Genomic DNA, 15,806 nt, shown 5'->3' with positions numbered 1-15,806 from the left:
TATGTCTCTTTAAAAGTGACTGTTAAAAGAAAAGAAAATTTAACCCAAACAAATAACATTGTGGGGGCAGGATAGGAGATGGTGGCAAGAAGGAGGAATGATTCTGTAAATGTTTTGGTTAAGAAAAAGAGCTTTATCATACCAGAAGGTAAATCCACTTATCTGGTTTAACTAGTGAAGGAAAAACTGTATCAATTCAAACAACAAAAAGGTAAACTGCAAATGAGTTGAAGCTGTGTCAGTAATCACATGTAGTAAAAATGTTAAACAGAATGGTTTGTAGCCAGAGCAAACTAATAGATGTCTAATTTGCTTTAATATAGAAGATTTGAATTAGAAGCATTTTAATCTTTAACTAAATTTTAAAAGTCAATTTGTTTTTACACAGGAATATGGTATTTCTAAAGCTGAGAAACTGGAGATTGCCAAAGGTTACTGCACTCCTCTAGTCAGAAAAATTCGTTCTGACCTTCAGAGAACTCAAGATGATGACACTGTAAATAAGCTTCACCCTCTGTAAGCCAGTTACTTTTTTACATAATTACATTAATTCCCTAAAAATTAGAGATACTCTATAGCTTTCATTTGAAGTATCTTTTTAGCTCAGAGAAATGCAAATTTATTTATTTATTTATTTATTTATTTAATTAATTAATTAATTATAGCTATTTTAAAAATAAGGTTGCATATTATGATGGTCTAATAACATTTTTCTTTTTTTTAAGCTACTCCAGGGGTGTTATGTCCCCAGAACGCCATGTTCGTACCCGGCTGTATTTCACCAGTGAGAGTCATGTCCACTCCCTGTTATCCACCCTTCGTTATGGTGCCTTGTGTGACGTAAGTTTCTCTGTTGAAGCCGTGATATTTTGAGAGGAACCTGAATCTTCCTCTGACTGTATCAATTGAAACCTTAAGTGTCTGAAATTTATCACATTTTTTCAAACATTTGATTTTCTATTACTTATGCAGAATCATATTGCAAATTACACATTAACTGGCATGCTAATTTCCATCCAAGTAATGCTGTGTTCCATTGGCTGTATGTGTTAAAATCACAAATAGATGTGTAAAGGCAAAAAAAAAAAATTTTTTTTCTTCAGTTGTCATCAATAATTCTTCCAACTTTTATTCTCAAGTTATGATTCAGGCTTCTCTTGAATTTACTTTTGCATTGGGTTACTATTTCTGACCATTGACTTATTGTCAAGATGTCCCTACCTAATTTCAAGACTGCTCATAGAGTACGAAGTTCCTCCTGTACAGTGATATTTCTTACTTTCTTATACTGTTATAGAATACTACAAAGCTGGTGCATCTGATACTCTTTGACACTGAAAAAGACAAGGTCTCCAGATTCAGAAATAACTTAAACTGAGCTCCTAGAGAAGGTATAGGCAGCACCACAAACATATCTGCTTGTAAGATACAGCTTGACTTATATACTACTTTTCAAATTGTTGTACTCACGTACTTGCTTCTGGAATGGATGACTAAACTCAGTGATGGCAAAAGCATTTTTAAACCTCTTTGACTTGTTAGAACAGGTACACTCCAAGTTTAAGTCTGATAACTTTCAATTTTTTCTTTAAGGTGGATTACTAAATGTTGGGGTTTTTTTCCCTACAGCATGAAAAAGGTGACTATTCATTTAAGTAGTTTGGGATGTGACAGTTGTACCTCCTCTACATGCTAGAAGGTTTTGTTTACTCTGACTGATCTCTCTGTTAGTGTGATATCTAAAAACATTTTTCACAATATACTAGCTGAAATGAATTTATTGCAAAATTAGCAGTTCTCATCAGGAGAATTGAAAACAGTGCCTCTGCCTACATATCATCTTTGGCAAAAAAAAAAAACAAACCCCGAAACATTAAAGATGCACTAAAATAACGTATGAAAAGTTCTGCTCTTCACTTTTCAGTAATTTGAAGAGCAATTTTAAGGCATTTATGGAGGTCCATAATTGGTATTGTCATTGTACCTCTGCATTTTCCTTATCTATGATGAGCTTTGCACTCCTGCTATGAAAATCTGTGTGAATCGGGGAAAAGTGAAATCATCAGTCTTTTTAAAGAAAATAGCTGAGTTTTACTTGTTGATATGTTTTTTTTCTCCGTAAGGAATCAAAAGATGAACAATGGAAACGAGCTATGGATTACTTAAATGTGGTCAATGAGCTCAATTACATGACACAGATTGTTATCATGCTTTATGAGGATCCAAACAAGGTATTTAAAATGGATAAATATTTTCAGAAATGTGTAATGTTGAGCTATGTATTAAAGTATAAACCTATTGAATTATTTTACTTCAGGAACTTTCCTCAGAAGAACGTTTTCATGTAGAACTGCATTTCAGTCCAGGGGCTAAAGGCTGTGAGGAAGATAAAAATTTACCATCTGGATATGGATACAGACCTGCCTCCAGAGAGGTAGTAATTATGCCTTTCTATAAAGCAAAACCTAGGTTTTATGGATATGGACGTACATAAAATAAACACTGTAAAATTGTTATGTAAAAAATACAAGTGTGATTTTTTTTTTTTTTTTTTTTTTTTTTTTTTGGTAGAAAAATGTGCAGTAAAAGATAAGTAGTCCCAATATTTTCCACTTTGAATGGGCACTGAGGTGAAGGACACAGATAATTTTTACTAAAAACCAAAATACTCTAAGAAAAATTATATCAACTTCAGAGTGTCAGATGAATAATATTCTGGGAACTGGAAGACATATTTAAGAAAGTAGTTTAGCTTGTTTATGAATGCAGATTGTTGAGGAAAGATTGATATTTTCCTAGATACATGGTCAAGTACGTGGAGCTACGACTGCTTTTTGCGAAAGGAATGAGAGCAAAGCTTGGCTGGAATTCTTCTAAATAGAGGAAGAATGGAGAAGCAGTTTATTATGTAGATTATTAAAGTCTAGAGCAATTTTTTCAGTAATATGTGATTCACATCTTGTATTTTTAAAATCTGCTTGTTTTATTTTTATGCAGAATATTTTAAGAGCCACTTCTGTCTACATGTTTGAAGGTGTGCAGACAATTTAAAAATTAATTATGTATTTTCTATAGAATGAAGGCTCGAAAAAAACCTCTCATAGAAATGATAGTGATGAGGAGGTACATGCTCCCAAAAGAGATGAAACGGATCGATCAGTAGTGATGTTCAAGCCAATGGTATCAGACCCAATTCACATACACAGAAAGTCACCCCTTCCAAGATCCAGGAAGATTGGTTCTGTTGAAGTAAGTGCTTGTGTTCCAGATAATTTCTGTCAAAGAGATTAACTTTTGCTTGCTTTTAAGAAAACAAAACCAAATGTAATTCTGCTTTTGACACAGAAGCAGCATGATACATCTTACAGAAGGTTTGCCCTTATTCAGTGGGAAATCCTCCATGGCACATAATTTCTCTGAAGAGATATTTTTTTTTAATTACTACTATTCTGTGATAAGATTTACTTCCTTTTTTTTTAAGCCATTTTAGAAGAGTTGGTATTTGAAAACGAAGACTCTTTCAGTCTAAACCTACATCTACAAACTAACATACATTGCTTTTCTATTCATCCTTACAAGACAGCTACTACTGGGAATTGAGCAAACTTTCAGGGTGATTGTGCTGAAAGTGAACAGAGGGTTTAGGGTGGTAGGAGAGGTGTAGGAGGTAACATGTCTTCTGCTGTATTTGCTTTCACGTGGAGTGAAAGTGACTCCACTTGTCAAGCTTTTGAAGGTAAGAAAGATAAAGTGGAAGCTTTTTCTTTAAGTGGCTGGGGTTTATGTTTCATGAATTTTGTAGGTAACATCTTGAACAGTCTAGTTTGCTGTCTTGAAAGCCATGACATCTAGGTGTGCTTCACAGATACCGCTTAATGTCACAGAGGTGGGGGGATGCACAGCTGTATCGCTGATACCATTGGGACGGTTGAGTGGAAATTCAGATGGTGCATAGTGGCACTTCTGTGATATTAATGCTAGAAGCAGACTAACAGCTTCTTGTTGCCTCATTTTCAGTTGCTTAAAACCATCAGAAATGAATATTCACACCAAAAGCTTTTTCTTTCATGTTTGTGTTGGGAATGAGCTGTCTGTATGCAGTAAAAGTATTACAGATTTGGAAATCACTTGGTTATTGGCAGTATAGAGAGAAAAAGATGCATGATACCCTTTTGTAAGGATATCTGTGTAACTTCACATGACTTCCATAAATTAACAGACATAATAAATGTTAGTCTTACATTTTCTATTTTCAAGTTTTTTCCTAAACAAATGCTCACAACATCAGTATTTTTGATTTTTAAAAGCTGTTTTTGTGATGATCATGCAAACTCCCCTCCTAGCTATGAGTTCACCTATGCAGAGTTTAATAGTCTATTACTTCAGACTTTCAACCATTTTCATAAATTATATGGAAGTTAACTTTCACAAGGTATCAGAAGAACAAATTGACAAATTTTGACTGTGCAGATAATATATGTTAAAATGGAATGTGTTTCAGCACTCAGAGCTTGCTTATTTGCTGGAAGATAATAACCAATTTAGAGAAAGCATACACTATAAAACATTTTTTTCTTATAAGTAAAATAGGAAGTTTCATCTGGCCTACTGAAATCTGCAAAACTAGTGTTTGGAATATTTAAACTAAACACTATTTTGGAGCAATTTTAAAAAGTCACTGCAACTTAAACTGCAACTGCCTTGAACTTACCACCCTCCCCTTTTTTTTTTTCCTTTTTTTTTTTTTCCTTTTTTTTTTTTCCCCCCCTCCTGTAGGGCAATTCTGTTTTCACCTATGTCCATTAATTTGAAAGGACACTGTCGGGTGTGAGATTATATGGAAGTTTTAATCTGGGTTATAGTCAGCAATATTTACAGAAGGAATGCAACTGTGACTGAATCATGAAAAGAAAAAAAGGCTGAGTTATAGTAGTAAAACAACAATGTAAAGCTCATTGACATTGGGAAGCAAACTCTGTATTACCAAGAATATTAATTGCTAATGATACGTAATGATGTGGACATGGGGGGTGCTTAGCCTGACACTATCCTCCCTTTAAGTCTCGATAAGGTGTCCAGCATAAGATAATTTTTAGGACATTTTTAAATTTAGAAAATGACTATCAGTCAATTTGGTGCTACTACCAATGAGTCAGCTGTAAAGTCTCATAGGCAATTTTATTAAAAAGAAGCTTTCAAATAAGCTTAAAGACTAGAAATGAAAACAAGTAATAAATAAGAAAGTTTAATGTACTTAGGAGGGGAAAATTATTAAACAGTATGTTAAGGGTAACAGTTCTGTTTCCAACAGGTGAAAAATTCTTAAAATTATGAATCAATTACTGATAACAGATGTTTTCTCTCATATCTAATATTAGTCTACTAGAAATTTGATTTAAGTGTTGTAGTAAAAGATATAGCTGGATGAAGAGATAAAAGTGAAACTGATAAATTTCTAATATTGTATTATTACTCTTCTCTCTTCACTGTTTAATAGTTTTAAAGGTAGTATGTAAAAGGGTGCAAGCAGATTGGGTTTTTTTCTTTTCTGTTCATTTGGCTCTGTTGAATCTAACTTTGCATGCTTTGCTGTTTTTTGCCCCCTTTCTCACTTCCAGGAAGAGAGCCCCCTGAGTGTGTCTAGCCCAGAGTGTATTGGTACCTGGCTGCATTACACCAGTGGTGTGGGTACTGGGCGTCGAAGACGCAGATCAGGGGAACAAATCACTTCTTCCCCTGTCTCCCCTAAATCACTGGCTTTCACATCCAGTATTTTTGGCTCATGGCAACAGGTTTTTAAACTTTACTTCATTAAACATTTTATGCATTCCAAGCAACAACTGTCTTTAAGGACATCTAATCCCTTGTTATAGATAATGTTTCAAGCAGTATCTTCCACTTCTTAAAATTACTTGCCAAGAATGTTTGGGGGAAAAAGAGCAAGGGCATGTTTTTCCACTGAAGGTATTACCTGCTTTCATAAACATTTGGTTTCTTTATAGGAATTGCAAATGTTACTACAGTAAAAAAGACTTAGTGTACTGCCTAATGAAAGAGAATTATGCTTTGGTTTAGTTGTCCTTTAAGACTTTAAAACCAGCATTGCTTAATTTGGTGGTAGGTAAATTTAAAAAAAAAAAAATGCAAACAATACCATATAAAATAATTTATTTGGTACTTCATGTTGCTATTCAAAACTTGTTTTGCATATATCATATTTTCAGTGGCCTGGTATTAACTATTGCAGGGAAAAAACTCTAGCACTAATAATTCTTGCCATCTATATCCAGAGGTATCTGAAACTCCCAATACAGTACATCATCCATTGACTTGTACAATATTTTGAAGATTGTTCCTTATAATCGGGGCTGAGGGGAAAGCAGGGGAAAAAGAAAATTAAATGTTTTGGAAGTACAGTGAAAATCTAAAGCAATTCAGAATGTCAAGATATTGTTTACATGTAGGACAATGGATGGTGTTCTGTAACCATATCCTTTTTCTTTGAAAATTTTCATAATTTATTGTAGAAAATTCTAAAATTATTTACACTGGAAAATTTATATCAGCAAAGGCTGTGAGCATCTGAAAATTATACTGATTGAGCCTGTGCATGGTCAGTGATCGTATGGTGTCCTCAATAGCTTGTCTGTCTTTCCTTCCCTCCCTTCCTTTTTTCAATACAGGCGCAGTTTAGGAAAGTGCATTTGGTAAAATGAAATAAAATGTCTCAAATGTTTGTTCTCATATCAGTCTTGGTCTGTGTACTTTCTCATTCTGAATGCTTGCTTTGCACCACTTCATTGCAAGGAACTCATATGTGAAATGGACTCCCTTCACAAGGGGATATTGCATGATCTCTCATGTTTTCTTTACATATTTTTACTAACACTTATCATACAGCTTATTAACACCTGTCTGTCTGAAACAGGCTGCTGTATCAAGGTAAATGGATGTTTAATGCTGCTGTTCTACTTTTCCTTATTTTTCTGTTTCTTACGTCCAGGTCCTATCAGAAAGCAATAGTAACTTACGAACACCAAGAACTATTCTGGAGCAAAAGCAGAGTGGTCTAGGTATGTGCTTACTATTGAAATTTTGTTTGATTTTTTCAGCTTTTCATCTGCCTGCTGTTCTCTATAGTTGTATATTCTTTGAATTGCTTTTTTGTTAACAGGACCCAATAGTACTTATTACCAATAACATATGCTGAATGTCTGCCTATGGACTGGACAATTTTTTTGCAGCAAAATTTTTAAATAAGTTAAATAACTGAAAAGAGCAAATTGTTTGAGATTCTTTGTACTACTGATTTTGTACTGCTCACAACAGGTACACAGGATTGTTTTAACATATAGCAGATTTTTAAGATAATGTAGGTTCTGACTGAGCTTTTAGGTTTTGCAGTAATATTTTGGATTAAAATGGCCTGCTCTGGAAACAGTTAAAACTCTTTTCTTGAAAATTTCTGTTTCCTACTGTGGGCAGTTGATGGAAGTGAAGATGTTTTTCTGAGGGGACGTGGAATGGGATAAAGTTTCTTGATAATATGGGGGGGGGCGTTGCACATGCTCCTCTCCTAAAATTAATTTATTTTCAGCATTAGAATGAATCATGCTATAATTCAAAGGCTTCTTTCAAATTCTCTTAATTCAAGTGGTGCTTTTCTATTGCTTTATTAAAACAGGCATACATATGTCTCACATGCAAAAAACTAAAATCATGCACTGCTGTAAATCAATATTGCTCTTTTTTTCTGTGTGTCTTTTCATGGGAATTATTAAGTATAAATAAACTCATCACCTATATGCATAAACTTAGAAATAGCTTTTCCTTTATTTGCAAAGATATGTTTTTTGTAAGTCTAATCTTTCTGTGATACTTTTCTTCCCGTTATATTTTTCCCATAGTAAAATGCATACATCAGGTGCTTCTGTTTACTGAAGTCCTGGTTTTTATTATGTGGTTGATAAAGTTAAATGAATATTCTTTTTAGTGTCACAATATGGCTTGTGGAAGTTGATGTATTTCCATGTAGATTAAGGTATTACATTTGGTGTGAAAGGCTTTTGCCACAGACCAGGCACCAATTTATTCTGGCTGTGATTGGTCACATGTGCTAGTAATGTTTCCCTTTACTGGACTGTTATAAGTAATGAAAGGAAGTATTGCTGGTTTTTAAAAAAATCTGCTGCTGCTTATCTAAAATGTATAAGATAAGTTCTGAGTGAAAATTTGCTTTTCCTTTCAACTAGTAGTAAAATGTAAAGGAAAAAAAATGAAACATTTCCCCTATTTTGTTCACTGTTGTATGTAAATTTCATTAATGGTTGATTATTACAAAAGTTATTTTTATATTTTTGTCTGTGGCTTTCAGTGATTTGTTTAAATTCCCATTCTAGTGACAGGAATGCATGACTTGATGAAACTTTCAGGTATTTTCAGTTTGTAACATTGTCAGTAATGGTCGCTGAAATCCAAATAGAGTATTTCCAATTTGCTTAAGATTTTGTTTGCATTAGAAGTATTTCCACATACTAAGTCTGTGGACCTGCATGAGTACTTCATAGCAGCCTGTCATCTCAAAGGTTGATTTGGATGAAAGCAATGAGCAGTATTTTTCCAGTTAATATTTGTTTCAGGAATTCTGGTTTTCAAAGACAGCTTTATCATCGTCATCATCATCATCATCATCATCATCAATCATTATCATCATCATCTTAATTTTGTTTTGTTGTTTTGTTTATGTTTACATTGATGCTAACTGGTAACTTTTTTTTACCAAAAGTAAAAACAGGACAAGAACTCACTTTGTTAAAGCCAGTCCTCTCTTTGCACATATAGCAGTGTGCTGTTTCATGAGTAGAAGCACAATAAATTATGATAGTTTCAACCTACAAGTCCCACTCTGACATTACAAGCATATTGTGAACCTGTCCAAGGCACTGCCAAAAGCTGCCTTTTGTGTGGTAAGAGCCATGTGCTTGCATGCTGCATGCATCCCCAATGTGAATGGACGAACACCTGGTTGTTGTATGTATTTTCTCTAACTCCCATCAGGGTCTCACTGTGCGGGCCTGTTTAGCACCTCAGTGCTCGGGGGTTCTTCAAGTGCACCTAACCTACAGGATTATGCTCGTACGCATCGTAAAAAGCTGACTTCTTCTGGCTTCATAGATGGTATGTGCACACTCTCGCACATGCACGCACAACCCATGTGCCACATTGAACTTCTAAAGATTTTAATGGAATCCTAGAATCTTTGGCCTTAGTATTAATTTTATGAGTTTCTATTGCTTACTTACTGCCCATAGCTTGCTTATGTTTGACTTAATAGTATAGTTAATTCTTGTTTGTCTTGAATTGAACACCAAATCACAGACTTGTGATGTGCGCCAGGAGATTCCAGCATGTGCATTTTTTAAGTAAACTGAAAATTTTGTTTTCAAATTCTTTAATAATTTTAAACTCTTTTTTTTTTTAATCACTGCTAATTGATCTTGAAATTAAATAAATTTGGAGCATATACAAGGAATGAAATTATAAAGTAATAAGTTAAATACTGATGGTGAAAATTTTAGGATTCCTGACCTTTTTTTTTGGTGGGGTTTGGATTACAAAGGAGCAGGAGATTCTCAGTTTTGGATAATCTGACATAGAGAAGAAACTCTCTCACTAGATTGAAGAATGTAAAGATACCAAAGCACATCTTTATAACTCTGAGGTGAAACAGTATTCATGCTGTTTTCCCCCCCCACTTCACTTCTCAGTGTTTGAGTCTAACCTGAATAACCTTGTATGCCAGAATCACCAGCTCATTCTGCTTGTTTTCATACACTTCATTACACACCTTGTAGTTACCAACAGTCCAAATTTTCTTCTTTTTAACATCTATTTAGATTTTAGCCCTTTTCCTTGGTCCCTTCTGCATGCCTCTCACTTCTAATACCTTCTCATCTTTTCTTTTTTCCTTTCTTCTTCCTTTTCTATTTTAAATTCTCCCTCTTTTGGTAGCTGTTACAAATTTCAGGTACCTGTTTTTCTCTTTCTCAGACACCACACGCGGTTCTGCTGTTAAAAGGTTTTCTATCTCATTTGCTCGACACCCAACCAATGGTACGTTTTGCTTTTATTTTAAAAACAAAATCGAAAACAAAAGGTTCCTTGCTTCATCCCTTTTATTTTTATTTCAAATACGGGGTGTACAGTATCATCCAGCCGTCTGTCGTTCCTAACTTCAAGCACAATTCCAAATATATTTGTAATCATTAGATATCCTAAATCCTTTCTTTACCACTCATTAGTATAAATACAACATCAAAATTCATTACTTAGAAAAATCCGCAGAAAAAAATGAAGTGCTACTGTTAATTGTAATCTCTCTAATAAATTCTTCTCCAGAAGTTCTTGTGTGATCAGACTGTATGGTACAAGATACAAACAATGAAATCTGATCTTATTAGACACACACTTCTTGACAGCTGCTGCTTCTTCTTTGTCTTTCTCCTGCTGAGTTGATTTCCTGAGCCTGCCCATTCTAAAATAAATCACTGAATTTATGACTATCTTCTTGAAGTGATGATAAATTACAAAACCTAAAGCAGAAGCTTTGGTTCTATTCCTGCTAAATTGCTGTATTTTTAATGGGACAAAAATTTATTTTACCTTATCATACTTCTCTGTTCATCAGATGTGCAAATTACTTAAATATTGCACTAAAAATCACAGCAAGAGAGCTGTGACTTCTTGAGCAGTATTGACCTCTTGAGCTTCAAGAGTGAGAGTTAACTGTCTTCAGTTTGCAAAAATTCTCATTTAACACACAGGACAGAGGTATATCTTTTTCTTCCTCAGCAAAGTATTTTGCGCCTCCCTTTCTACATGATTGGATAGGCCCCAGATTTATCCAGTTCATGAAAAGTAGACTCAGTCTTCAGGACACAATAGACTTTTCCAGATTTCTTAACTGCATTTTTAAAATGTGCATGAATGCTAGCTGAGTTCTGTGATAGTGGTATTGGAATTGCAGTGGAAATCATCAGTATTTTCATGTTAGATTAAAAATATTTTTGCTTAGAAAGAAAGTTTAAAAAACCCTCAAGTTTTTGTTTAGCTTTGCTTAGAAGCAGAGTAGTATTTTGTTACATCCGGTTTAAATCCATAGTGACTTTTTTGCTTCTTGAAGGAAAACTATAGTAGGGCTAAATTTATACCATTAAGACTGTGTTTGATCCAAAAGGCCAAATCTAATATTGTATCTCAAATAGAAAAGTCAGGAATCCATTTTTTATGTTACAACTCAAACTGAACAATATTCCCAAAACATACAAAGTCAGAAAGTAAGAACTGCATTTGAGAATCTGTGGCTAATAATAGGATTACTTTCTGTTCCATTTAGTCACTTTTTGTGACTCCATTCTTTTAAAAAAGGATCTAAATAACTTTTACTGATCACATGGATTGTTCTGATTCATTTAATGCAGCATTTTTACCACACACCTTGGACAAGATTAATGCATGCAGTGTGAGCTCCTATGAATCCTAAGTATATTGCAGATTTCCAGGGGTTCTCTACTAACATAATGCCATGTTGATGTTGTTTTGTCTGTCCTCTGGACTATCATTTTAATCATCCTTGTCCCTTTCACTCTGTTTATTTCTTTCTTTTATGTTGTTATCACACCCTCTTAACTCATTTCAGACTACTACCCCCCCCCTCCCCCCATCTTTAGTTCAAGGAACATGGTGAAACAAGTATCTTCTGAAAGTGCTATATCTTATTTTCTGGGCCTCTGCAGAACACCCACACCTGTTTAGGTGCTGGTCCATTTCCTCTGTGGAATTTCTAGGCTCCAGTGGTATGTCTCTACAGCTTTTGAATCTTAAGACAGCAGGGTGGCTTTTTGAGATGCTGCATTAACCCTTTCATTGTCTTACCTACCTTTTGATGCTTTAGGAATACATACAGACAAAAATCAAAGGCTTTTATTGTACAGGAAATTGTCTCCTTAAAGGGATACTGTCAGGTTTCTTCATCATAAAATTTCAAATTTATTTCTTATAGCATCATAAAATATTTATCAAAAAACATTCAAATAAAACACTACACATAGATTTCCAAATTATGTTTTAAACCATATCCTTTAGACATAAAGATACTACAACAACCTGCTGGGATGTGACTAGCTGACAGCAGAATTTTCAAAACTCAACGAAAAAATTTGGAGGGAAAATTCCTAAAACAAGCAAATTTTATTTCTTCTCTTTTTTCTTTTAAAGGGCATGAGTGCATTTTGGAATTCCCCTCTGATTCTCTATAACATGCACTATAACAATAATAGTTACTAATAAGTTAACCTGACCTTGTCCCACTTCATTAATTGAAATTAGAAAAATAAATTCTCATTCAAGTGATAGTGACTTTTCTGTCAGAGTAAAGAGAAATCTTATATTTTACTGTAAGGCAACGAAAGGGTTTGCGCTTTACATGCATGCATATAGTTGTTTAGGATATTAATATGTATGGCAAGCATCTTAGTGCTTACACTGGAAGTTAGCTACTGAGTTTATAGAACAGAAATTAATAGTATGGTGGTAATTCTTTTTTACGCAAAAGTAAAGTTTTCATGAAATGCAACATTTTCTTTATAATTTAAGTGAAGCTGACATAAGTACACCTCAGTTGTTTGAATATTTGTAGCAAAGGTCCCTGAAATTTGAATATGGCCAAGGTGGATTTAAATATAAGTATAGACATTTGCGGGTTGAAATCTTGTTGAATTCCTTCTTTATGCAAAGTACAGATGGAGAGTGAATGGGCAACACTGGATATCACAGGAACATTGTTGCTTTTTATTTTATGGGAAAGAACAGTTCACAGTCATAATGCTATCTCTAATAAATGTACCTTGAACTGAAATTCTAAACATTATTTCATTCACTATTGCTTCTTCATTTAATCGTCTTAGAAGAAATTTACAGTATTGAATTGCAAAGTTGTAATGTTACAGCTGTTTGTTGAAAACACTAATGGACATCTTTTCCTCTTCTGAAATGCAACTGGATGAAAAGCTGTTTATTGAGTTACCAAACTTGAATCACTTTAGAGGACTGCAATTTTTTTTTAAGCCAAGATGTTTAAATGCTTTTTAGTCTGTTAGTAATATGGATATGCATGGTTAGTGTATGATCAATACTAACATACAAAAGCAAAAGCAAAGTCCAATAAATTTTTAGATTTATTGGGTTGCTTTACTTACCTGTTCTAATATATGAAACTTCTAGTTTTTCAATACTGTTTTGAAATGCATAAAGGTAGGTGTTTATCTGTCTCAAGGTATAAAAATGCTAACAGTGGTTTTCCTTTGATATTAACTGCAGTTAACAGTTTGTTTTCACAGAATACTGAAGATGATAGAACATGAATTCTGCAAATTTATTTCTTGGAAGATACACCATTTTTAGTTCTTGTCTGCTAACAAAATAGCTATCCCACTTTCTTGCATGAATGAGTTACCTATTTAGTCTTGTGCCAGGTGTCAGAATGAATAGGAGAAATACTACCTTTTCCTGCCCTTTTTTTTTTTTTTTTTTTTTTTAAATCTGTTAAGTTTGTCTTAAAGAGAAATTATCTTTGAAGTGATTTGGGAGTAGAGCACAGTTCTCATGTTTGAATAATCCATGTGTACACATGTACTTCATGTGTACAAGGGAGTTATATCTTTAGCTGGAAATCGGGTCATCTTGTTCCAGGTCCTGTAATATTTAATTTCCATGATTTCAAGAGACTTATGCCTGCACATGCTAATGTGAACTTTTTATCATGCATTACTGCAGTAACTTAAATCCTGTCTTATGTTTGGAAATCTCTTTTTTTATTATTTTTTCTTTTAGGTTTTGAACTGTATTCCATGGTGCCTTCTATTTGCCCTTTGGAAACTCTACACAATTCCTTGTCTCTGAAGCAGGTGGATGAATTTCTTGCTTCTGTTGCTGCTCCATCAAGGGAAAATCTACAGGAGACATGTACTGGTTATAGTTCATAATTATATTAATTTTAAATTCTTAACTACTGTCTAGTAAATCTTTGCAGTGTTTTGCAGGTAACAAGTAAATTTAGGATACTGCTTTTGAAGAAAATGTCAATGTACATGTACCATAATTCTACATTTTGCACTATCCCTTTATGGATATGGACACTTGATTTCATTGAACTAATGTCTCTGTTGGCTGAGGTAGTAAATCAAGGATTTAATGAAATCACAGTTAGTTTATTTTCTTTATTAGTACGTTGACTTCTCTGTACTGTCCACACTTAGCTGAATAACAGGTAATGCTTTTCAGGGAGCATGCAGTATTACTATCTTTATACTGTACTGTTGTACTGGCAGTAACCTCAGCAGAATAGTGTTGCATTTACACTTAAAACTTCATTATTTCCTGTTTCTTCCAATATAACTTGGGATTTCACCTGTAGAGTGCTTTGCAGTTACCTAGCTTTTTAGCAGTTTGTGCTGCATATTTAAGGTTTAGGTGATCTTGAAAGGAAATACAGCTGAATTCCATCCATGTTCATGTGTCTGGGGAAATGATTTCCCATTGTGATTCTACTGCTGTGTCTTTGGAAATTGTTTCAGTTAGGTCAGATTTACCACATATTAGGATGCTTATAAGTAACGTTTCAGGTGATTGAAAATGATTCTTCCTAAGGAGTGTCTAAAATCTCATGCTTTGATCAGGAAACTTGTATTTGCAAGTAGTGATACAACAGAATTCTACGTTTGGATTTCTCTCTTTTTTCTGCTACAGGATTTTTCCTTTTTTCTCCCCATTATTATATACAGTTTATATTTTAATCAGCAGCTTATTTGATAGGGTAGGCCTCCTATACTTGAGAAGGAATATAAGCAGTCTAAGAAAATTGATGTTACTGAAAAAGCTCAGAGAGGCTTACAAGTATATGAAAATTCTCAGCTACTTAAAATGTCTTTTTGTAGTGGTTAGGAAGTTTATGTATCTTCAAAAATCAATTCAGAATTGAGAGTATACAAGGTGAAGAAATACTGAAAAACAAAACGTGTCATACTCCTAGTGTATGGTTGTTATGTTTGTACCAAGGAGTGGCTGGAAAATAGACCTGATGCAATTAAAGTCAGAGATGTTTAGTTCTCCAGCTTTCCGGTACTACTTGGAGATTGTCTAGAGATTAATGCATTGTGTGCACTTTTCATAGACATGTTGGACTTAAAGCCTATTCAGGTGCCATCTTCATAATGTGTGAGAAATAGCACTAATACTTTGCCAATCTGGCAAGGCACCTGTTACTGAAACCCTCCCTTAACAGCATGAACTTACTGTGTTGATTTCTGTGGTAAAAAAGAGATTTTAAGACTTATCTTTCATGTAGTGAAGTTTTAACACTAGAGTAAAAAATTGGTAGCTGAGCAGCTGGTTGTATAAATGCGGTATCTATTTTGCTGGATGGATACACAGTCCTGTGGGTACAGTTTTTGACATCTGGTTTAGGTGAGAATATTTTTACTATTGATGATTCTTTTTTTCCCATAATTTCAGCTTCTCCAGCTTACATGATGCCCCTTTCAGGAAGAAAAATGTCTTTAAATACATTTACCCCTGCAAAAATTCAACCAACTCCACTTGAAACTTTGCCTGAAAGGCTAGCAGTAGAGAAACTAACCTTATGTAAGTAAATTCTGTCAAGGGCAGAATGACTAAATTGCTTATTTTCAGCAGTATAATTCTTCCTTATGTATTACATGACTTCATAGGGCAACTGTTTCTTAATATTC

At 34.1% G+C, this 15,806-nt stretch overlaps 1 protein-coding gene across 12 annotated transcripts in view; it reads left to right on the top strand.

Moving 5' to 3' along the window:
• Window positions 1-15,806, top strand: part of PPIP5K2 (diphosphoinositol pentakisphosphate kinase 2) — a 50,812-nt gene that overhangs the window by 32,537 nt on the left and 2,469 nt on the right. For 4 of the 12 annotated variants that reach the window (XM_040091146.2, XM_040091145.2, XM_040091148.2 and 1 more), the window contains exons 20-31: window positions 389-516; window positions 726-840; window positions 2,124-2,231; window positions 2,318-2,434; window positions 3,076-3,249; window positions 5,619-5,792; window positions 7,004-7,073; window positions 9,058-9,177; window positions 10,051-10,113; window positions 11,796-11,855; window positions 13,891-14,022; window positions 15,571-15,699. In XM_040091146.2, coding sequence (XP_039947080.1) covers window positions 389-516; window positions 726-840; window positions 2,124-2,231; window positions 2,318-2,434; window positions 3,076-3,249; window positions 5,619-5,792; window positions 7,004-7,073; window positions 9,058-9,177; window positions 10,051-10,113; window positions 11,796-11,855; window positions 13,891-14,022; window positions 15,571-15,699 — 1,390 coding nt within the window. The remainder of the gene's footprint in view (window positions 1-388; window positions 517-725; window positions 841-2,123; window positions 2,232-2,317; window positions 2,435-3,075; window positions 3,250-5,618; window positions 5,793-7,003; window positions 7,074-9,057; window positions 9,178-10,050; window positions 10,114-11,795; window positions 11,856-13,890; window positions 14,023-15,570; window positions 15,700-15,806) is intronic. The other 8 variants (XM_040091154.2, XM_040091153.2, XM_040091155.2 and 5 more) reach the window with 6 other exon arrangements.

This window comes from Hirundo rustica, chromosome Z (assembly GCF_015227805.2).
Source record: "Hirundo rustica isolate bHirRus1 chromosome Z, bHirRus1.pri.v3, whole genome shotgun sequence".
NCBI lineage: Eukaryota > Metazoa > Chordata > Aves > Passeriformes > Hirundinidae > Hirundo > Hirundo rustica.
Note: the sequence above shows the minus strand (reverse complement) of the source record. Positions and strands in the feature narration are given on the sequence as shown.